The sequence below is a fragment of the Mirounga angustirostris genome, unplaced genomic scaffold (assembly GCF_029215605.1).
Source record: "Mirounga angustirostris isolate CCGP_5_RB_7025 unplaced genomic scaffold, mMirAng1.0.hap1 SCAF_2, whole genome shotgun sequence".
Taxonomy (NCBI): domain Eukaryota; kingdom Metazoa; phylum Chordata; class Mammalia; order Carnivora; family Phocidae; genus Mirounga; species Mirounga angustirostris.
In genome coordinates, this window is record NW_026991710.1 from 71,529,203 (window position 1) to 71,554,531 (window position 25,329).

General features: G+C 36.6%; 1 protein-coding gene across 7 annotated transcripts in view; it reads right to left on the reverse strand.

Annotated features, from left to right (window-relative positions):
* Positions 1-25,329, reverse strand: part of FAM13A (family with sequence similarity 13 member A) — a 351,485-nt gene that overhangs the window by 194,712 nt on the left and 131,444 nt on the right. For all 7 annotated transcript variants that reach the window (XM_064584795.1, XM_054508809.2, XM_064584794.1 and 4 more), the window contains one exon: positions 9,866-10,019. In XM_064584795.1, the coding sequence (XP_064440865.1) occupies positions 9,866-10,019 (154 nt within the window). The remainder of the gene's footprint in view (positions 1-9,865; positions 10,020-25,329) is intronic.

Genomic DNA, 25,329 nt, shown 5'->3' on the forward strand with positions numbered 1-25,329 from the left:
AACTAATCACTGTGAAAGGTTATTCTAATATTTTGCTTTTGCTCAGAACATTTTTCAACTGTTTTGAATTTGCTTATGAGTCACACAGGAAAATCAGCCTAATTATTTTATACCCGGTTTCAATTTTAAACACAAAAGTTAATATTTAATCACTACTTCCCAACTTAGTGATCTGCTGTGGCTCAAAAGGACTATTGATTATTTCCCATTATCAAATGTAGCATTAAAGGACAAGGATCTCCCAGTCCAATGATGACAATGTCCAATAGGACACATGAATGACATATGTTCTGAAGTCAATTTCAAAGAAATTCCTAAAGATATAATGGGCAATAGTGACATTGTCTAATAAAGACAGTCTCACAAGATGTTCATTTGGAATACAGTAATACTCATTTAAGTATCTCTAGATCAATATTGAGCAACATATTAATTACATTCTGTGTATTATATATAGCCTTATTAAATATACATAAATGTAATTTATACACAAAGCATATTTATACACAAAGTATGTAAACAGTATGTATATACTAGGCAGATCAGGCTCACATCTTTCCCGTCTACCTCAGAATCTGCCATCTTCCTGGGTAAATTCAGGGCCAATATGAACAAACCATCAGTATCTTTATTCATCCCCTTTAACCATCTCCTTCGAATGACTTTCTCTTCTCCACTTCAGTCACTTATTCTCATGAACACAACCTAAATCTCTTCATCACTCCAGACTGCTCCACTTCCAGAACTACTAATGTAAATATCTACTCTGTTCACAGCCCACCACTCTTCTAGCCTGCTTGCTCCCATCTCAAAGATTCTCTAGCCTAACTGGGGTCTCTAGTACCTCCTACTGTGTTGTTCATTCATATCCTAACTCACCTGTCAGCTCTTCTCACCACCTTCACTACCATTACCCTGGCCCAAGCCACCATCATTTCTTAACCAGGTTATTGTGATAAACTCCCAGTGGGTCTCTCTGCTACTGTCTATCCCTCTCAACAGTCTATCCTCTGCCTAGGAATTATAGTAATCCTTTTAATATGTGAGTCATGTCATGGCACTCTTTTGTTCAATACTGTCTAATAAAATGCTCTCAGAATAAAAGTCAAAGTATTTACCATGATCTTTAAGAGCATCCATGATCTGGTGTCTTGTTGCCTCTTTGGTCTCATTTCTTTACCTTTTTCCCTAGCTCAGTGTAATTCAACCATACTAGCCTTATCAACAGATGGAACAGACCAAAAACAGGTATACTTCCACCTTAAGGCTTTGTACTCCTCTTCTCCCCCTATATGGAATGTTCTTCTCTCAAGTGTCTTCATGGCTTGCTGCCACTTCCTTCAAGTCTCTGCTCAAATGTCCCCATGTCAATGAAGCATTTGAGCATCCTATTTAAATGAGTGAATGCCATTCCCCTACCTTACCAGTATTCTCTCTTTCCCTTTTTTTCCACAGAACCTATCACCACGTGACATACTAGTTTCTTAATTATTCATTGACTATTGTTTATTGTAACTTCATTAGAATATAAGCGTCATAAAGGCAGAGACTTTTGTCTATTCCTTACTGATGTATTCCTTGTGCCTAGAACAATGCTTTGCACATAGCAGGCACTCAATAATTATTTAGATTTAATAAATTCAGCTTAGATTACATGGTGCATTATTTAAACCATATTTAAGCCACCAAATTTTGCGTATGTAAAAATCTGGATGATAAAGGATGAATGGATGAATGAATATGAGGATTGGATGAATATGAGGGAAAAACTTCACTAAGTCTTGGATTTAGATCCTCTTATGAAGAGAGACTCTAGAATTATTCTGAAGCTAGAGAAATTAAACTATAGTTATTAGAGGTCTACTTGAAAGATAAGTTTCTCCTAACCTAGTTATTTAGAAATACAGATTTGACCTTCCAATTTGGCAAAATAAAGGTGCTTCTATTATGCTCCTTCCTTGAAACCTACAAAAACCAAAAATAATGAAAAAGAGAAAAGAAAGCTGCACCTTAAGCAAGAAATGGCCATAACGATAAAGAACCAACTATGAAGACTACTTGCCAAATTCAGCAAAATGTGGATTAAAATGCCAAGAGCAAACATGTACATTCTCAGACCTCCAGCAGACTACAGATTTCTCCAAATGTCACAGTCCAAAGAGGTCTATCCAAAATTCCTTTGGTTAAAGTAACAAGATCTAGTGGATATGCCCAAATCATTGCAGAATCTGGAAAAGCCTTAAAGGGACCTTAGTTCACTCCCAGAGAATGAGAGAAAAAGTGGACTTGAAGGAGGAGTCCTATAGATAAATCTTTTTCCTTATTTTTGCCTTGGCCCCCAGTAGAGGCCTGTCTGGAAATGGGACTGATGAATGCATTGTACAAGCCATGATCAATTTTGCAGCACTGACCGGAGTCAACTGAGTAGAAACAGACATTAGGCTACTCCCCTGAGAGCTTATTACAGAAAAGCTTCACTGAAGAGCCACACCAACTTCCTGCTTGCACCAAAAAAAAAAAAAAAAAAAAAAAGTAAAAATCTAAAGCACAGCTTAAATTAAATCCATCCTGTTCTTAAAACGTCTCATTGTTCTTCGAGTCTTATAATTGTTAACTCTATAGTTAAGTTGCATACTGGTTCACTCTGCTCTGCAGCTCTTGTGCTACTTCCTATGGTCTGGCCAGAAATGTCTGGTCACCACTACACAAAGAACACAGGATGTAAAGCATATTCTTCTCCTGGAAGATTTTCTGTTTTCCTGCTCACTTCCTCTCTCCAGCAACGTGTTGAAATCCCATTTTTCACAGAGCCACTTAAATACTTCACTCCTCCATAAAACTTCCACTTTAAAAAAAATAACTTATTTTCAGAAAACATATCTAAATAGATGCTTAAATACTAAAATCACAATTTTCCATCCATTGAAGGTACAATCATATTCAATTCTTGCCTTTCCAAAGAGGATACTTAATATAGTCATAACAAAAAAAAAACCAACTGTAATAGTGAATTAATAGTAAGAAATGTCTAGAAGCAGTAACTCTCCTGTCATGAGTAACACATCTGATTGTCAACTTTATTTTTCTGCTTTTGACTCTGTTTTCCTTCCATCATCAAGCCTGATTCCCTTTTAGGTAAAGAGAAATAAGATAATACCATAAAGGTGATGTGAACCTAATGATTTCTTTTCAAGCTAAAATTTATTGAAAACTTGCTATTTTTGTTTCATTTAATCATAACAAAAAACAGCCAAATTAGTTAGTGATAGTTTTCCCATTTTACAGATGAGGAAACTAAGGTTGAAGGAGAGACTGAATAATTTGCCCAGAGGCACACAAACTGGAAGTTCTAACCCATTCTGTCTTATTCTAGATTAGAGTTTTAAACTCTGTGCCCTAAGCTTATTGATAAATATATCTACTGAAGTATCCTTGACTGGTCATTTCAAAGTAAGCCAAGGTCTTCATCAATTACTCTTCATCCTATATTCTCACCTCCCCCAATTTAATACTTTATATTTCTATACTATTTAACTGGCTTTGAAAATACTTTCACAAGCAGTAATGGTTTGAATCCCACAATAAATCTATAGAATATTTGCCATTTTACATAACAGGAAAGGGAAACAGATATTATAAATTACCCAGTCATATTGCTGAGTAGCCAGATTACAAATATAGGCCTTCTTGGGGGGGAAATCAGAGGCGTAGACGAACCATGAGAGACGATGGACTCTGAGAAACAAACTGAGGGTTCTAGAAGGGAGGGGGGTAGGGAGATGGGTTAGCCTGATAATGGGTATTAAAGAGGGCACGTATTGAATGGAGCACTGGGTGTTATACACAAACAATCATGGAACACTACATCAAAAACTAATGATGTAATGTATGGTGATTAACATACCATAATAATAAAACAAACAAACAAACAAAACCAAAAAAAATACAGGCCTTCATATTCTATTTTCAGTGCTCTTTCCAGAACTGTTAAAATCTTTAAAAGCATCTAGTATCTTTTCTTAAAATAAGGCAGTTATGAAGTACTCAGTAAACTATCATGTTTTCAATTTTATTCAATTATTTTGAAAATACTCACTGACATTGATTTCATATCATGTACAAATTGTGATGAGGCACATTATTTTCAGTAAAATGAATAGAGTCCATCTACTGAATTCAAGGAATTTTCAATGCCAGGCATTGCGCCACAGCTTGACAAACATGAGGCCTGAAATGACATTGCTTCTATGATCACATCAAAGATTGCTTAGTATATCAAATGTATGGGACGGAGTGGTGGGAAGGAAGTGTGAATAAGTAGAGTGGGTTCAAATTATGAAAACTCTTGTCTTGCTAAGATTTAGATTTTATAATGTAGGGATAGATGAAGAAAACCCACTGAAGAATTCTGATATGAGAAGTGACATGTTCATAACTGCATAATAAAGAGTAACTCAGGGGCGCCTGGCTGGCTCAGAGGGTTAAGCGTCTGCCTTCGGCTCAGGTCATGATCCCAGGGTCCTGGGATAGAGTCCCGCGTCGGGCTCCCTGCTCAGTGGGGAGCCTGCTTCTCCCTCTGCCTCTGCCTCTCTCTCTCTCTTTCTCTCTCTGTCTCTCAAGAATAAATAAATAAAATCTTTTTTTAAAAAAAAGAGTAACTCAGGCAGAAGAGGGAAGATGGAGTCAAGGGACAGCCTAGAGTCGGGGAAGCAAGTAAGAAGGCTTTGTAACAATCTCCCAAGGATGACTCAGTCCACAAATCTGGCTGATTATTAATATTACCAAGGAAGCCTTTTAAAATGCAGGTTTGGGGGCCCTACGATGAGTTTCTGACTCTAGGTCTGGGTCACCAGGTGATTGTGATAATGAGCTAAGGACAGAATTCTCTTACCTGGATGAGAGGCTTTGAGGAAGTAGTAGTGGGGGGTGGGGAGAGATTGAAGAGATACTTAGACAGCAGAATTAACAGGTTTTAGTGATTGTTGGACACCAACCTGGAGCAACTGTGTAGAATTGATGGGCCATTCATTAAGACAAATGGAGCATTAGATCTTCAAGGACAAGAAAAGATGATGAGATAATCCATGGGACATGCAGGAGCAAGTGACCACTAGGCAGTTAGATATTTATGTATGATTTGCCAGGCAGAGCTCTGCACTGAAGACCTAAGAATAAACCTAGGAAATAACAACGTTTAATCCTGACTGAGAATGAAGAATCCTCAAAGGAGACTGAAGAGAGGCCAGAGAAATAGGAAGATGACAAGAACCATTCAATATTCATTCAAATATTTAATACAGAAAGTTTGGTTTGGGGACATGTGAAGGCCTGAATTTCAAGTAAAGGCATCCTAATTACATACTGTCAGCAAAAGAGTAGGAGAGAGAACAATGACAGCAAAAGTTCTATTTACTTAAGGCAGGAACAGGTTATGATCAGGCTTGTTTTTTAGGCACAGAACTCTATCACACTGGTAGAAAGGAGATGGGACAGGAGTGTGTCTAGAAGTGGGAGAACTGTTTGAAACTGTGTGGCTGTGATAAGGTCCTAATCTAAAGCAGAGGTAATGGGTAGATAAAAGACACCCATTCCAAGAGATAGAAGATGGAACTTGAGTCCCTGTGGGAATGGTAAAGCAGGGAGGAATCAAGGATAAACTAAGGATTCTAGTCCAGCAGGCTGGGGACTGGCAAATTAGGGTTAGAGAGGACAGAACACTAAGTTTTGGGGATGATGTTTTTGGTATGAGAAATTGGAGGCACCAGTGTGGCATTTTATAGATAGTGAGAAAGACAGTTCTATTGCTCTTCTGACAAGCTGGGGCTCAAGTTATGATTTCAAAGTCATCAGCAGTATGTATGTATGGTAACTAAAGTAAAAGACAGTCACCCAGGCAAATATATATTTAGTGAGAATAAATGAGTAACAGTGGTGATTGTCAGGGGAGTCAGAATGTAGTACTCAGAATCAGAGATAATAGTGCAAATACTGCCTGACCTACACCAAGAGCAGTGAGACCTACATCAGCATACTGTTGGTGTACTCAGTAATGAATTTTTGGTATTTTGGGGCAATTACATCAGGCTGACATCTTATAATGTGCTAGAAATTAACTAAAATCTGTTGATAAAAAAAGAAGAAATCTGTGGATGATTTTCAATTTAACTATTATTAATTTTGGTCCCTTCTGGGCTATCTTTGTACAAATCATTTTATAAACCTAAGTACAACACCTCCCAATTATACAGATTGTATCAGATATAATGCTTTTGGTGCAAGAAACAGAATACTCCACTAAAAGTAGTTCATGCTCTGAGGACCTTAATTTCCTTCACGTAACTCCAATTCCAGAGATTTGTGAGTTCCGGGTTGGTTCAGCACATCAGCAATGATGAGGACCTAGCCTTTCTCCTCTGTTAGCTGCTAACTTCAGTGTGTCAGTGATACATTCATCAAGGGCAAGGATGGTGGCAGCAGCTCCAAGCATCATACCTTCAGATGATAACATCTGAAAGCAGGATGGAAGAGGTGGGCATCTTGTTCAAAGGCCTGCTACCTTTGTCACTTTGTAATTAAGAATTTAAAAATTAACTACATTAAGTTAAATGGATAAATCTTAAGTGTACAGTTGCATGAGTTTCGACAAATGCATACACCCAAATAACCTACATCCCTATTGAGATGAAGAACATTTTCATTACCCCCAGAGAGTTCCCTTGGGCATTTTCCTAGTCAATCACAAGCATCAGAGTCAACTATACCCAGAGGCAAGCCACAGCTCTGATCTCTTAAACCATTCTTTTTAATCAGGGATGACAATCTTTCCCAGAAGCCCTCTGCTCCCAGCACACTTTGCCTTACATCTCCTCTGTCAGAACTGTCTCAATCTTCCTTTAAGTCAGTTACTACCTAAAAAGGATGGTAGTCTAGACCACTGTGACTCATCCATCCCTTGCAGCTGTGGGAGGGACCCCTCTGACCTCAGCACTTTGCTGCAAGCCCAAATAAAATGTTGTTTGTATGAAGCAAGAAATAAGAGAGAAATTGCTGTACACACACATCCCCCATCCTATTCGTCTACGTATCCAGCCATCCAATATCTGAACCATTCTTCTAACTTTATTTCACTTGCAAATGTACTAAGTATATACTCATTTAAGTCAATGATTAAAATACTGAAAATTACACAAACAAATGTAGAGACCTGCCCCGAAGTTAACACCAATCTACATTCAAAGTCCTTCATCCTGGTCCAAATGCAACCAAACTTACATTGTCTGAGCCCCAAATCTCCATACAGTCCACAAGGATATGTGAGGAGCTTCATTCAATCCTTTATGACTCTGTTCCCCTCTGGGGCGCATAGAGGTGTGCCAGTGGATACATTTAGTACTTATAGTATGTTAAGGATTTCATTGTGAGCGTCCCATTTCCTTTTTAACCCAGCTTCCTTTTGGTTTGTATCTAATATTTCTATGATTTTAGGAATTAAAAAAATCTACTTTCTAAACAACATCCAAGTTTCCATACCTAATTGTGGCTAGCATGTTCTTTATTTTTATAGACCCTAAAATGGCTCTGGCATATTCCATTAAAACAATTTTCATAACCTCCATTTCATCCTTACTGACTGTAACTAGGTCCAGAACATCGTACTCCCTTGTAGCATAATCTACCATATCAGCAAGGTCAGTAAAGAATGGACCAACTGTTTTTGCTTTAGCAGAATGATGTTTCCACAGTATAGAAATGTAGTTTCCAACCATGACCTTTATCTGCCTCTACGCCAGATCTGAAACTTGCATTAGGAGGGTAGCAGTCATATTCTTCATCTACCTAAGATATCTGTATTTGACGCCCATATACTATCAGTTTGTGTGTCTTATCTTGTACTCTCATGCTAAGTTCTCCACCAGACTTAAACCTAGTAGCTCAATGATTTCCAAGCAGGGACTCCTTCCACATAATTCAACAGGTGTTATTTTACTTGCACAGCATAAACCTCCTCTTGGTGCAATCCAGTTAATACCTGCATCTCAGCAAGTTTGTCTTGCCTAGATCATATTTTTCTATTTTCATTATTATTTTTTGACTTATTATCTTATCAACTCTAGTTAAAAAGTACAAGTGTAAAAAAGTGTTGATCAGAGATACAGCTGAAACAGTCAATTACTTTTTAATATTTTAAAAAGAAACCTTTGCAAAGTACTATAGGAACCAGAGGTACAAATTTAAGATAGATTTTTTTCTATTAAAAAAAATTATTTAGGGGCGCCTGGGTGGCTCAGTTGGTTAAGCAACTGCCTTCGGCTCAGGTCATGATCCTGGAGTCCCGGGATCGAGTCCCGCATCGGGCTCCCTGCTCGGTGGGGAGCCTGCTTCTCCCTCTGACCCTCCCCCCCTCATGCTCTCTCTCTCTCATTCTCTCTCTCTCAAATAAATAAATAAAATCTTAAAAAAAATAAAAATAAAAAAATTATTTAATTTTTTGGTAGCAAAACTGGTATATTTATTTCCCATATTTTCTCTTGTGAATCACTGATGCATTTTCTCAGCTATTGTATTGCCTCCAATTTAGGTTATACTTTTATCTCATTTTATCATTTTTTTTTTTTAAAGATTTTATTTATTTGACAGAGAGGGACAGCGAGAGCAGGAACACGAGCAGGGGGAGTGGGAGAGGGAGAAGCAGGCCTCCCACCGAGCAGGGAGCCCGATGTGGGACTCGATCCCGGGACCCCAGGATCATGACCTTAGCTGAAGGCAGACGCTTAACGACTAAGCCACCCAGGCGCCCTCATTTTATCATTTTATCTGTGCATTATTCTTCCCTTCCCTCAAATTTTAGTTTAGAGTTCTTTTTATCAGTTTGGCAAGATTCCAGATAAATTCAGATGTACTATATTCCTTATAGGGAGTCTGTTGTATTAACAGCATAAGCCCTGGTTAAGAAAACCTAGTTTTTTGGTCTTCTTTTGCTTTTTTAGGAGGGTGCTACTTGATACTCTTTACCTTCTATTTCTTCTTCAAAGTCATGGTCTCAACTGGAAGAAGAAATGAAAATACCCCTTCAATGACCAAAACAAGTGCTTGGGTTTTATCATTCATTGCCATATGAATCAACAGGTATAATGCAGTCTGTAAATGTGATAAGTTTCAGGAAACCTCCTAAGGGAACCTCCCATATCCATTCCATCATGGTTTGCCTCAATATAAATGAGAAAGAAATAAGATGCCTTCCCTGGAGGATTTGATTTGGTTTATCCTCAGACTCTCTCTGGAGATCTACATGTATTTCCCTAATGTGTAAAGGATAGGTTATAAATTATCAGCCAATATATAAAAAGGTAGATAGTATTGTCAAGGATTCCTTTACAGCTTATAAAAATACTCTGTTTTACTGATGATAGTTGCCAGGGACTACATATGTAGGACTTAAAACCTGAGGTTGAACTTGAAAGTGTGCCAGGAACAAGAGAGACAAAAAGACACAGTAATATTATCTTTAGGAATTTGCAATCTACTCAGTAAGCTAGCACTCCTGAACACAGCCATAAGCACATATCCTTGCTGTAACACCAGGCTTCTGTAAAAATCAATCAGAGCTGTGGGTTCACATAAGTGATTTTGAGATGATTTTACAGCAGCAAGGAAACATCAATTCACAATTATCCTCCAATTTTAGAAGAATATAGACCAATTAAATACTTGATATAGAAAACATGTTTCATAAACAGAATTCAACAAGCACAGGAATAAATCTAAATTATATCCATGACATTTTTATGACAAAGAATGATTTAAATAAAATATCTTGCATTCAAAATATAAGTAATACTGAAGATTATATGCCAAAGTTACTTACTTTTACTATGATAAGCCTAGCCAGGTTTTCACATCTCTGGTTATCATTTTCTGTATACTCTACTTCAAATAGAGTATTATAATTTTCTAGTAATTTAGCCATTATCTTGTTGCAGATGTCTTGTTCTTTCATGCCTTCAAGCCCCGGTGGCACACTAGAAATAAGGGGGAAAAAATGAGAGGAATTACTTTGTAAAAACAAAATACGCCAGCAGAGCTGACTCAGGCATATATTTTGACATCTCCTATATGATTGATCAGCATTCTTATAAGGACACATGCAATTTTCAAGTTCTATGGTGACATGTATGATATTGCTGGGACAATATTGCATTAATAGCTTGTGCTGAATAAGAAAAGTACATGTTGTTCAGGAAGAAGGTATAGGTTAACATGGGTGCCATAATGCTTTGTATATATTAGAAATTGCTACACATAGGGGAGCCTGGGTGGCTCAGTCGTTAAGGATCTGCCTTCGGCACAGGTCATGATCCAGGGGCCCCGGGATCGAGCCCCACATCAGGCTCCCTGCTCGGTGGGAAGCCTTCTTCTTCCTCTCCCACTCCCCCTGCTTGTGTTCCCTCTCTTGCTGTGTCCTTGTCAAATAAATAAATAAAATCTTAAAAAAAAAAAAGAAATTGCTACACATAAAGTAACATTTATGTAAGAGCAAAAGTGATTAAAAACAACTGTTTTTAATCAAAAAGAATGTTTTATCATGACAGAAACAGCCACAGAAATAATAGCAACACAATCTTATTGAAGGACTTCTTAGATAATACACAAAAGGTACAAAACTCAAAGAAAAATATGAACACTTCCAGAAAAAAAATACTAATTAATGTTGAAGCTGAGTGATAGATACATGGAAGATTTATTATACTATATACTATTCTCTCTTCTTTTGGATATGTTTAAAATTTTTCATAGCAAAAAAAAAAAAAATGTGAAAAAGATCTGAATGCACAAGATACCATAAATAAGGTAGAAACACAAGCTACAGATTAGACATGAGTATCTCTTCAGTAACATGGACATTAGCGGTTAGACTATGCAAAGAATTCTTACTAATCAATAAAGAAGTACATTAAAAAAAAAGACAAAGGAGAGGAGTTGAAAAACTCTTAGAAGAAAACAGTTGGACATCAATAATCTTATGATGCAAAGATACTTAACCTCACTGAATAACCAGTGAAAATGCATTAAAAAAGCAACACTGAGGTTACTACCCATCTATATTAGTTTCCTGTGGCTGCTGTAGCAAATTATCACATACTGTTGCTTAAAACAACAGAAATGTAGTCTTCCATGGTTCTGGAGGCCAGCAGAGTGCAATCAGTATCACTGGCAGGACCACACTAGCTGGTAGCAATTCCTTGGCTGTGACTATATCACTTCAATTTTCAATCAAGGCCAGCATCTTAAAATTCTCTCTGCTCCATCTTCACATGGCCTTCCCTGTGCGTTGAGTCCAGAAATAAACCCACATTTTTATGGTCAATTAATCTATGGTAAAGGAGCCAGGAATATAAAATGGGGAAAGGACAGTCTCTTCAATAAATGATGTTGGGAAAACTGAACAGCTATATGCTAAAGAATGAAGCCAGACCATGACCTCACACCATACACAAAATCAACTTAAAATGGATTAAAGCTTTGAATGTAAGACCTGAAACCATAAAACTCCTATAATGTAAATATTATGTAAGCTGAAAAAATGGGCTGCCTTTCATTAAAAGCGATGGATGACTCAGAGAGCAGAATCAAAAAAACAAGGGGGTGAAGTTGAAAACCATGGAGAAATATTTCCAGGGCTTGAAACCCAGTCAAGAGAGTCCCAACATTTGCCAGACTGGATATCAGAACTGCCACTGAGTCAACCAGGAAATAAAAGAAATAAAAAAGTACCTAAAAACAAGTGAAAATAAAAACACAATTGTTCAAAACCTTTAGCATGCAACAAAAATGGGGTTCTAAGAGGGCAGTTTATAGTAATACAGGCTTACTCAACAAGTAAGAAAAATCTCAAATAAACAACCTAACCTTACACCTAAAGGTGCAAGAAAAAGAACAAACAAAACCTAAAACCAGGAGAAGGAAGTAAATAATAAAGATTAGAACAGAAATAAATTATATAAAAACTAAAAAACAAAACAAAACAAAACCAATAGAACAGATCAATGAAACAAGGAGCTGGTTCTTTCAAAAGATCAACAAAATTGATAAAACTCTAGTCAGACCCATTCAAAAAAGAGAGAGACAGGAGAGAGAGAGAGGACTCACAAAATCACAAATGAAAGAGGAGAATAACAACTGACACCTCAGAAATACAAATGATTGCTAGAGAATATTGTGAAATATTGCCAACAAATTGGGCAACCTAGAAAAATGGATAAATGGATAAATTCCTAGAAACCTACAACCTACCAAAAGTGAAGCAGGAAGAAATAAAAATTTAAACTGATTACTGGAAATGAATTGATTCAGTAATCAAAAAACTCCCAACAAAGAAAAGTCCAGGGCAAACAGCTTCACAGGCAAATTCTACCAAACATTTAAGAAGAGTTAATACCTATCTTCTCAAACTATTCCAAAAATGAGAAAGGATAAGAACCATATGATCATTTCAATAGATGCAAAAAAGCATTTGACAAGGTAAAACATCCATTCATGATAAAAACCCTTAACAAAGTAGGTTTAGAGGGAACATAATGCAACATAATAAAGGCCATATATGAAAAACCCACAGCACTTTTGAGTGGGGTGCCTGGCTGGCTCAGTCAGTGAAGTGTGCGACTCTTGATCTTAGGGTCATGGGTTAAAGCCCCAAGTTGGGGGTGAAGATTACATTTAAAAAAAGAGAGAGACTTATGAAAAGCCCACAGCAAACATCATCCTCAATGGGAAAAAATTGAGAGTCTTTCCCCTAAGGTCAGGAACAAGACAAGGAAGACCACTTTCACCACTTTTATTCAACACAGTACTGGAAGTCCTAGCCACAGCAATTAGACAACAAAGAGAAATTAAAGGCATGTAAATTGGTAAGGAAGAAGTAAAACTTTCTGTATTTGCAGATGACATGATACTGTATAAAGAAAACCCAAAAGACTCCACCAAAAAACTGCTAGAACTGATATATGAATTTAGTAAGTCACAGGATACATCAATACACAGAGATCGGTTGCATTTCTATACACCAATAATGAAGCAGCAGAAAGGGAAACTAAGAAAACAATACCATTTACAGTTGCACCCCAAATAATAAGATACTTAGGAATAAACCTAACCAAAGAGATGAATGACCTGTACTCTGAAAATTATAAACACTGATGAAAGAGATTGAAGATGACACAAAGAAAAGGAAAGATATTCCATGCTCATGGACTGGCAGAATATTGTTAAAATGTCTACAATACCCAAAGCAATCTACACATTTAAAGCAATACCTATCAAAATATCAACAGCATTTTTCACAGAACTAGAACAAACAATCCTAAAATTTGTATGGAACCACAAATGACCCCAAATAGCCAAAGCAACCTTGAAAAAGAAAAGCAAAGCAATTCCAGACTTCAAGTTATATTACAAAGTTGTAGTATGGTACTGGCACAAAAAGTAGACACACAGATCAACAGACCGGAATAGAAAACCCAGAAATGAATCCACAGTTATATGGTCAATTAATCTTCAACAAAGCAGTAAAAAATATCCAATGGGAAAAAGTCTCTTCAAAAAATGGTGTTGGGAAAAATGAACAGCAACATGAAAAAGAATGAACTTGGACCACTTTCTTACAGCATACACAAAAACTCAAAATGGATTAAAGACCTAAATGTCCAACAAGGATAAAGGGATAAAGAAGATGTGGGATACACACACACAGGAGTATTACTTAGCCATAAAAAGGGAGGAAATCCTGTCTTTTGCAACAACATGGATGACCTTGAAGGCGCTATGCCAAATGAAATAAGTCAGAGAAAGACAAATACCATAAAATCTCATGTATATGTGGAAACTAAAACAAACAAACAAAAAAACCAAAACAAAAAAACCTGAACTCATAGATACAGAGAACTGATGGTTGCCAGAGGCGAGGGTCAGTGAGAGATGAGCAAAGTGGGTGAAGGTGGTCTAAAGGTACAAACTTCCAGTTATAGAATAAATGTCCTGTGGATGTGATGTACAGCTTAATGACTATAGTTAATAATAATAATGTACTGTATATTTGAAAATTGCTAATAGAACATCTTAAAAGTTCTCATCACAAGAAAAAACATTTGTAAGTATATGTAGTGATGGATGGTAACTTAGACTTATTATGGTCATCATTTTATACTATACACATATACTGAATGATTATGTTGCACACCTAAAACTAATATGATGTCAATTATATCTAAATAAAAAAAGACAGAAATATGTGAAAAATGTAAAAAAAAAACATTACTTTGTTTTGGGGCACAAAATAAATAGATATAATTTTGTGACATCAATAACTGAAAGAGGTGGGGATGGAGCTATAAAGAGCAGAATTTTTGTTTTGTTTTGTTTTTTAAGTAATCTCTATGCCCAACATGTGGCTGAAACTCACGACCCTGAGATCAAGAGTTGCATGCTCTACTGACTGAGCTAGTCAGGCACCCTGGAGCAGAGTTTTTGCATGTTATTGAAGTATAGCTGGTACTTATTCAAATTATTTGTGTTATATAAGTTTAGGATGTTAGATGTAATCCCCATGGTAACCACAAAGAAAATACCTATAGAATGTACACAAAAGAGAATGAGAAAGGAATTTAAGCATTACACTGCAAAAAAATTTTAACTAAACACAAAAGAAAACAGTAATGCAGGAAATGAAAGACAAAAGAGCCGTAAGATCAGAGAAAATCTATAGTACAATGACACAAGTCCCTCCTTATCAGTAATTAATTTAAATGTAAATGGATTAAACTCTCCAAAAGAGAGAGACTGGCAGAATGAATAAAAACACATGGTCTAACTATATTCTGTCTACAACAGACTCACTTGAGATCCAAAGCCACAAACAGGTTAAAAGTAAAAGGATGGGAAAAGATAATCCATGCATATAGTAAGTGAAAGAGAAGAGAGGTGGCTATAGTAATATTATACATAATAAACTTAAAATAAAAAAAAAAGGTTAGGGCGCCTGGGTGGCTCAGTCGGTTGAGCGACTGCCTTCGGCTCAGGTCATGATCCCAGGGTCCTGGGATCGAGTCCCACATCGGGCTCCCTGCTCTGCGGGGAGCCTGCTTCTCCCTCTCCCACTCCCCCTGCTTGTGTTCCCTCTCTCGCTGTGTGTCTCTCTCTCAAAATAAATAAATAAAATCTTTAAAAAAAAAAAAAAAGGTTAAAAGAGACAAAGTCATTTTATATATATATATACTTTGTGTCACTATATATATTTATATATATGTATTATATATATAATAAAACTTTCAATACAGCAAGAGATATAACAATTTTAAACATTTACACAGCTAATGACAGTCCATCAAAATATATGAAGAAAAAAGTGGACAGAATTTAAGGGAAAAATAAACAGTCTACAATGGTTCATGAGTTCAACACCCCACTCCCAACAACGTATAGAACAAGCAGACAGAAGATAAGAAACGGAGGACGTAAAAAAAACAACAAACCAACTAGATCAGACACACAAAGAATATTTTACCCAACAACAACAACCAGAATAACCACTTTCCTCAAGTGCGTATGGGACATTTTCCAGGATATACCATATGTTAGGCCACAAATTAATCTCAATATATTTAGAAAGATACTCATTTTACAAAGTAACTTCTTGGACCACAATGGGATGAAGTTATAAATAATAACATCAAGAAAATTGGAAAATCCACAAATTTGTGGAATTATGTTTACACAATCAGTGGGGAATAAAAAGTAAATTTCAAGGAAAATTAGAAAATATTTAGAGATGAATGAAAATGAAAACACAGCAAAACCAAAGTTTATGGGATGCAGCAAAACAGAGCCTAAGGAGGAAATTTATAGCTGTAAACACACTAAAAAGCAAGAAAGATCTCAAATAAAAACCTAACTTTACAACTTAAAGAACTAGGAAAGAAAACAAACACAAAGCTAGCAGAAGGAGAGAAATAATAAAGATTAGAGTAGAGATAAATGAAATAGAGAAACAATAGAGAAAAATCAATGAAACCAAAAGTTGGTAATTTGAGAAGATCAACAAAATTGGCAAACCTTTAACTAGATGAATTGAAAAAAGAGAAAGGGGTGCTCAAATTGTTAAAATCTGAAATTAAAGTGGGGACATTACTTCTGATTCTATAGAAATAAAAAGAATTATAAGAGTATACTATGATATTTGTACACCAACGAACTGGATAACCCAAACAAAATGGACTAATACCTAGAAACACTAAACCTACCAAGAGAGAATCATGAAGATATAGAAAATCTGAATAGACCTATAGCTGTAAGAAGACTGAATCAGAAATCAAAAATTTCCCAACAAGAAATGCCATCAGGCTTCACTGGTAAATTTTACCAAACACTTAAACTGATACCAATATTTCTCAGACATTTCCAAAAAACTGAGAAGGAGCAAACACTTCTTTTTTTTTTAAAAAGATTTTATTTATTTATTTGAGACAGAGAGAATGAGAGACAGAGAGCATGAGAGGGAGGAGGGTCAGAGGGAGAAGCAGACTCCCTGCCGAGCAGGGAGCCCGATGAGGGACTCGATCCTGGGACTCCAGGATCATGACCGGAGCCAAAGGCAGTCGCTTAACCAACTGAGCCACCCAGGCGCCCAGGAGCAAACACTTCTTAACTCATTCTGTGAGACCAACATGACCTTATGTCAAAGCGAGACAAAGACTACTAAAAGAAAACTATAGACCAAAACGCCTTATGAACAATGATGCAAAAATTCTCAACAAGGTAATATCATACAGAATTCAGCAGCATGTTAAAAGGGTTATATAGCATGACCACGTAGGATTTATTCCTGGAATGTACAGATGGTTCAACATACAGAATCCATCAATGTAATATGCCACGTCCACAGAAAAAAGGAAAAATCCCAGATGATCATCTTGATTGATGCAGAAAAAACATCTACAAAATTCAACAGGCTTTCATCATAAAAAACACTCAATAAGCTGGGAAAAAGGGAAAAATATCTTAATACAATAAAAGCCATATATGAAAAACCCATAGCAAACATCATATTCAATGGTGAAAAAAATGAAAGCTTTTCATTTAAGAGCAGGAACAAGGCAAGGATGCCTGCTTTCACCATTTTTATTCAACATAGTCTGGAAGTTCTAGCTAGAGCAATTAGAAATTAAAGGCATTCAAACTGGAAAGCAAGAAGTAAAATTATCTGTGTTTGCAGATATGATCTTAAGATCCCCAAAGGTTACACAAAAACCTGTTAGAACTAAAAAATAAATTAAGAAAGGTAGCAGGATACAAAGTCAACAGAAAAAAATCAATTGCATTTCTATAAACAATGAACTATCTGAAAAGGAAATCATAAAACTACTCCATTTGCAATAGCATCAAAAGGAATAAAGTACTTAGGAATATATTTAACCAAGGAAGTGAAATACTTATACAGTGAAAACTACAAAAGGCTGGTGAAGGAAATTAAAAAACAAATAAATGGAAATATATTTAACGTTCATGGATTAGAAGACTTAATATCATTAAAAGGCGAATATTAGCCAAAGCAACCTACAGAGTCTCTGCAATCCCTATCAAAATTCCAACAGTATTTTTTTTGCAGAAATAGAAAAGTCCATCCTAAAATTCGTATGGAATCTCAAGTGATCCCTAACAGCCAAAACAAACTCAATAAAGAAGAACAAAAATAGAAGACTTAACATTTACTGATTTCAACATTTACTACAAAGCTACAGTAATCAAAACAGTGAGGTATTGGCATAAAGACAGACTAATGGAATACAATAGAGAGCCCAGAAGCGAACCTTTCCTTATATGGTCAAATGAGTTTTGACAAGGGTGTTAACACCACTGAATTCAAAATGGACTATCTTTCAACAAACAGTACTGCAAAAACTGGATATTCACATGCAAAAGAATGAAGTTAGCCTGTTACCTAACATCATATACAAAAATGAATTCAAAATGGACCAAGAATCTAAAACGATAAAACTCTTGTAAAAACACATAGAGCAAAAACTTCATGACAATGAATTTGGCAGTGAATTCTTGGCTATGATATGTAAGGCACAGGCAACAAAAGACAGACAAATTAGACTTCATGAGAATTTAAAAATTTTATGCATCATGACACTATCTACAGAATAAATAGGTAACCCACAGAATGGGAGAAAATATCTGTAAATCATATATTTAATAAGGAACTAATATCCAAATTATATTGAGAACTCCTAAATTTTAACAAATCTGATTTAAAAATTGGCAAAAGACACAGACATTTCTCCAAAGAAGATATACAAATAGCCAATAAGCATATGAAAAGATGCTCAGCAAGGCAGATCATTAGGGAAATGCAAATAAAAATGACAATGAGATATCATCTCACACCCATAAGAATGGCTACTATCATGGAACACTACATCAAAAACTAATGATGTATGGTGATTAACATAATAAAAAAACAAACAAACCCAGAAAACAAGTGTTGGTGAGGATGTAGAGAAACTGTAACTCTTGTGCCCTATTGGTGAGAATATAAAACACTATAGCAACTATGGGGAAAAAGTATGGCAATTCCTCAACAGATTAAAAATAGAATTACCTATTACCCACAAATTCCACTTCTGGACATATACCCCAAAAAACTGAAAGCAAGGTCTGGAAGAGATATTTGTATACCCATGTTCATAAAAGAATTATTCACAACAGTTAAAATGTGGAAGCAATCCAACTATCTATCAATGGATAAATAGATAAGTAAAATGTGGTATATACATACCATGGAAAATTATTCAGCCTTAAAAATGGAAGAAAATTCTGCAATATGCTACAACATGAATAAACATTGAGGGCATTATTTTATATAAAATAAGCCAGCCATAAAAAAACAAATACTCTATACTTCCACCTACATGAGGTACTTGGAGTAGTCAAAATCATAAAGACAAAGTATAATGTCAGTTGGCAGGGGTTAGGGCTGGGGTGAGGAGTTACTAATAAATGAGTATAGAGTTTCAGTTTTACAAGATGAAAAAAAGTTTTGGGGATGGATGTTGGTGATGGTTGCACAACAGTGTTAATGTATTTAGTATCACTGAATTGTTCACTTAAAAATGATGACGGTAAATTTTATGTTACATGTATTTTACCACAATAAAAAACATTCACAAAAAAAGGAAATTCATCTACCTCTACATTGCACATAAGACAACTGAGAACACTGACATCTGGTTATCATGACTCCTGAGTTATGACTGCTTAATGAAAGTCAGATAGTGATGAGGCAAGATAGATTTGCAATAATCATATTCACATTAACAACATGTTAAAGCTATGCATTATAGGGATCACGGCACTTAACAAAAATAAGATTGTTTATTCTTCAATAGAACTACCTTACTTTTTTTTTTTTTAAGAGATTTTATTTATTTGAGAGAGAGAGAGCACTAGAGAGACAGAGCGAGCATGAGCCGGGGGCAGAGGGAGAGGGAGAAGCAGGCTCAATCCCAGGACCCTGGGATCATGACCTGAGCTGAAGGCAGATGCTTAACCAACCAAGCCACCCAGGTGCCCCTAGAACTACCTTATTCTCTTTATTATATGAAGTCTAAATCTAAATTAAAAGCAAACTTCAAAAGAATTATTTTAAAAATAAGCCATATTTTAACTTCTTCTGTTAAATAAATTCAAAGTTTACCCCTAAGAGCTGATTTTACTTACCTACATGTTCTGAAGACACTTTCATGAACATTATGCCAAAAGTCTGATGTGGTATTTACTATAAAATTTTCAGTGTTGTGAATGTGTCTCATACTCAAGGGTCATGTGCTATGCACATCAGATGGGACAATGGTTGAAGACTATTGCTCAGTCTAAGCATTCTCCACGGGAGTGATATTGCCCCCAATGGGGACAAAATGGTTCCTAGAGTAGGTGAAAAAACTTACTCTTTTAAATATATAAAGTACAGATACATACACTACACACAGAGATATACAGCACATTCATGATGTTAAGATTTAATTGGGGGATGGGGGAGATGTGATTAGGGAAAGAAAAAATCTAAGAAGGCTCCTTAGGGAAACAATAATGAAAAAAAAAAAGATTGAGAAACCCTCCTCTAGTCCCTCCTCCAGTAAGTTACTATAAAAGTTTAATACTGGCTTTGAATATGGGATCCACTTGGAGGTGAGTGAACAATGCAGAGAAAAGTGGGACTCTTGGAGTAAAGGTCCAGGTGGAAAGGTCAAGGGAAGCATTTCAGATTCTGAGTTAGAAAATAAGGGTTCAGTACCTGGCTCCACCACTTAAAGTTGCCTAACTGAACCATCATTTCTTCCTTTATAAAATAGACATGCTGGTAATATTAATGTTGTAGGGATCTTCTGAGAATTAAATTTTTAAAAAGTTATGTGGAAATACTTTGCAAAAATATGGTGTCATAAAATAGTGGTTACCAGGGACTGGGGTGAGAGTAGGGGTTGCCTAAAACGGACACGGGCAACTGTTTGGAATGATGGAAATGGTCCATATCTTAACCGTGGTGGTGGTGATGAGTTCTGTCAAAACACATAACACTACACTCAAATGGATGCATTCTACACTGTGTAAATTGTGCCTCAAGAAATCCAACTTTAAGAAAAGTACCTTGCAAACTATGATCATACCAATGTTTTTTATTATGCAGAGTAAGATATTAGTTTTCACAATAACACTGTTGGTTTACACTGAACTTGCAATTGACTAAAAATTCTCTAGTCTTTTTTTGTAGGAATCTTACATGAATTGCTTAGATACTTTCAAATATCCAGATGTTTGACATCAAGTTACCCATCATTTGGGTGGATAATTTTTTTTTTAAAGATTTTATTTATTTATTTGACAGAGAGAGACACAGTGAGAGAGGGAACACAAGCAGAGGGAGTGGGAGGAGAAACAGGCTTCCCGCTGAGCAGGGAGCCCAACGTGGGGCTCGATCCCAGGACCCTGGGATCATGACCCAAGCCGAAGGCAGACGCCCAATGACTGAGCCACCCAGGTGCCTAGGTTTTTGAAAACTTTCTACTGGATAACTAGATATGTTTCAATTTATTTTAGATATACAGATACATGGTTTCAGCCACAATAGTGAAAAAATAATAACTGATTATTCTTAAGGATAGTTGATATTACACTACAAAAATAAAAATTAGATAGAAGTTGATATACTTAAGAACATGAAGACTGGGGTATTGTTAAGCCAGGTCTTTCTGTTCCTGATTCCTCACTATAAATATCTGCTAATCTCCATTTATTTTTTTCACTTATGATAGAAAAAGAAACATTTTCGTAGTCTTCTTCAATATTTTATTTCTAACCTTCCTATTCAACATACTATTCTTCTCACCTTTGTTTCATTGACTACTTTTATATGCATAAAGTCTTCTGTCTTAATCTAAGTCATTAATAAAATGCTTAAGTAGATAGTGATGAAATACTTCATTTGTAACCTCTCTTTGGGCTGTCATCATTTGATTCACCCACACCCGTAGAATCTGACTGTTCACCCAGGCCTGAACGTTCCTAATTGCATTATCACTAGATTACATTGCCCAATCTTGTCTACAGACGTTCTATGCAAATATTATGTCCTTAACTTATTACTATTTTGCAATTAAAAATGCTGACATGCTGGGACATTCCCCCATTATGTGGTTCTTTTCAAAAGAAAAAAAAAACTATTACTGAAAGCAAATGCTGGAGGCCAAATTTAATAACCATTTTAAAAGGTGTAAAAGTTTCCCAATGTATATTGTCCTATCTATGAATCTACTGCAATTGACTTATACACTGATATGTTTGAATGAAAATTTAATGGAAATGAAAAGCTGGAAGATGTTTTTTAGAGATAACATTCAATAATAAAGCTCCTAATGTTTCTTGGAATTGAGGTGAGGCAGTGGAAACAAAAATTTCCAGAATTGTTTTTGTACCTGGCCCCACCCTTGGCAATGTTTCCTTCTTAAGAACTACTGATGTTGGTGTTTCCAGGTATTCAATTTATGTTATGTATGTCGGCTTCCATTCCCCCCCTTAATGCAGTTTATTAAGAGTGCCACTTACAATCTAGTCAATGAGTTAGTCATTTCTACTCGAAAGCACTAATAGAACATAAAATTTCCTAAATGAAAGTTCTAGACTATTACATCAACAATTATCCAACCACGTGTATCTACAAATCAGTATTTTGGCTAAAATGGAAAATCGTACATGAATTGCTTAGATACTTTCAAATATCCAGATGTTTGACATCAAGTTACCCATCATTTGGGTGGATACATAATTTTTGAAAACTTTCTACTGGGTAACTAGATATGTTTCAATTTATTTTAGATATACAGATACATGGTTTCAGCCACAATAGTGAAAAAATAATAACTGATTATTCTTAAGGATAGTTGATATTACACTACAAAAATAAAAATTAGATAGAAGTTGATATACTTAAGAACATGAAGACTAGGGTATTGTTATTGTCATTTTTGGTAGTTCTCCAAAGACTTGCCATGCTATTTATTATAACTAAGTATCTCTTTAAATGTCTTCTAGAAAAACTGTCATAGTATAGACCTGGGGTGCCTGGGTGGCTCAGTTGTTAAGCGTCTGCTTTTGGTTCAGGTCATGATCCCAGGGTCCTGGGATCGAGCCCCGCACTGGGCTCCCTGCTTGGCAGGAAGCCTGCTTCTCCCTCTCCCACCCCCCTGCTTGGGTTCCTGCTCTCACTGTGTCTCTCTCTCTGTCAAATAAATAAATAAAATCTTAAAAAAAAAAATAGTATAGACCTAAGGAGAATACTGAGGTAAAGGTAAAGGGGTGAATGTGGTTTTTCTAAACAACTACCAGAATTAAAAGAGTATCAATATCTCAAAGATAAACATTTATCTGAAAGGGTTACAGTTAGAAAGGGTCTAACAGACTCTGGGTGAAGAGGAGTGCCCTGACTTAAAATCTGCCTCAAATTTTCCATGACTCCCATTTTTATACCAGGATGTGGCTGATGTTGAAGCAGCCGATTAACAGGGATGGGTTAATAACTCTATTAAAATCTTGTCCAACTCTAACACCCAGAAGCAGCCAGCATATCTCTGGAGTTCCAGATAACCTGCATTAGAGCGAAAAGCTAAACCATGACAAGAAAGGGCACATGGAGTGGAGCGGGGTTCATGTACAGAGGTGTAAGCCCTTTGCTGGTTGCTCTGCGATGCTGCTGACTAGGAATGGTGTCAGGGCCAGAGTGACTGCCCCTGTGGTGCTTCTGTTGCTTATTACACTTGTCACCCGGGCCGCTCATTTGCAGCATCAGCACCTGAATGACACCTTGGATCTCCGCCATTTCTGTAACTCTACTTTTCTCAAGAAGTACAGTGATACACTCTGGAGAGTGGGGACTACTGATGACTAGTGACTGAATAGCAGAGAAGGTGATTGTATATGCCCAACTTCTACCAACTTTAACAAAATGTAAGGATTTTGTAGAAACTCAACTTTAGGACAACCTCTCATTTTAAAGCATGAGGTGAAAAAAATCTCACTTTCCATTTAAAGACTTAATTTCAGGGCCTTACCTATAAGAAACTTTTCAAAGTCATTGTTCACTAAGTATCAGTCTTAGTCCCGGGCTTGCTTATGAATTTTATCCTGACCAAAAGCGATTAAGACCAGACTGTTAGCAGTCTGAATGCCTCAAGTAATTTCTAGTGTTCTTCTCATCATTTTATCCTGGCTTTAGCATCTGATGATATAACAATACATTTTCAATCTCACAGCTTTTACTCAGGATGTTCTTTTTCCCCTGTAAAGACTTTCTTCTCCTTCTTCACTTAGTTAAGTCTAATTATCTTCCAAGGTTCAACAATGTTATGCCCCCCATCCCATCCGAATTAACTGCTGCTTCTTTTTTTTTTTTTTAATTTTATTTATTTATTTTTGAGAGAGAGAGAATGAGAGAGAACACATGAGAGGGGATAGGGTCAGAGGGCAAAGCAGACTCCCCGCCGAGCAGGGAGCCCGATGCGGGACTCGATCCAGGCACTCCAGGATCATGACCTGAGCCGAAGGCAGTCGCTTAACCAACTGAGCCACCCAGGCGCCCAACTGCTGCTTCTTTATTCTCACAGAATTCATTTATTTTTCTAGCATAGCATTTATTAGATTTTTTTTAAAGATTGTATTTATTTATTTATTAAGATTTTATTTATTTATTTGACAGAGACAGACACAGAGAGAGAGGGAACACAAGCAGGGGGAGTGGGAGAGGGAGAAGCAAGCCTCCCGCTGAGCAGGGAGCCCGATGCGGGGCTCTGTCCCAGGACCCTGGGATCACGACCGGAGCTGAAGGCAGATGCTTAATGACTGAGCCACCCAGGCACCCCAAGATTTTATTTACTTATTTGACAGAGAAAGAGAGAGAGACAGAGAGGGAACACAAGCAGGGGGAGTGGGAGAGGGAGAAGCAGCCTTCCCATGGAGCAGGGAGTCCAATGTGGGGCTCGATCCCAGGACCCAGGGATCCCGACATGAGCCGAAGGCAGACACTTAATGACTGAGCCACCCAGGCACCCTAGATTCTGTTTTGTGTCATAATTTGCTGTGAAGATATTTCTCTCCATTACACTGTATCTTAAGGGCAGGGAGTCTAATTCATCTTAAATCTCCAGCAGAGCCTAATACTTACAAAAACTAAAAAAAAAAAAAAAAAAAAAAGCATATTCTTAGAAGCAGAACTTATCTTTCTAGTTCCTTTTCTTTTCTTTTTTTTTTTTTTTTAAAGATTTTATTTATTTGACAGAGAGAGACACAGCGAGAGAGGGAACACAAGTAGGGGGAGTGGGAGAGGGAGAAGCAGGCTTCCCGCCGAGCAGGGAGCCGGATGTGGGGCTCGATCCCAGGACCCCGGGATCATGACCTGAGCCGAAGGCAGACATTTAACGACTGAGCCACCCAGGCGCCCCTTTAGTTCCTTTTCAATTGAACTAAAAAGTTACTTGCCACTTTCCATTATAAGATGAGTAAGTTCTAGTGATCTGAAGTACAGCATGGTTATTATAAATAAAAATACTACATTATATGTTTGAAAGTTGCTAAGAGAATAGGTCTGAAGTGTTCTCAACACAAAAAAGAAATGATAATTATGTGACATGATGGAGGTGTTAGCTAATGCTATGGTAATCTTTTTGCAATATCAAATCAATACACTGTACACCTTAAATTTATAATGTTATGTGCTAATTATATCTC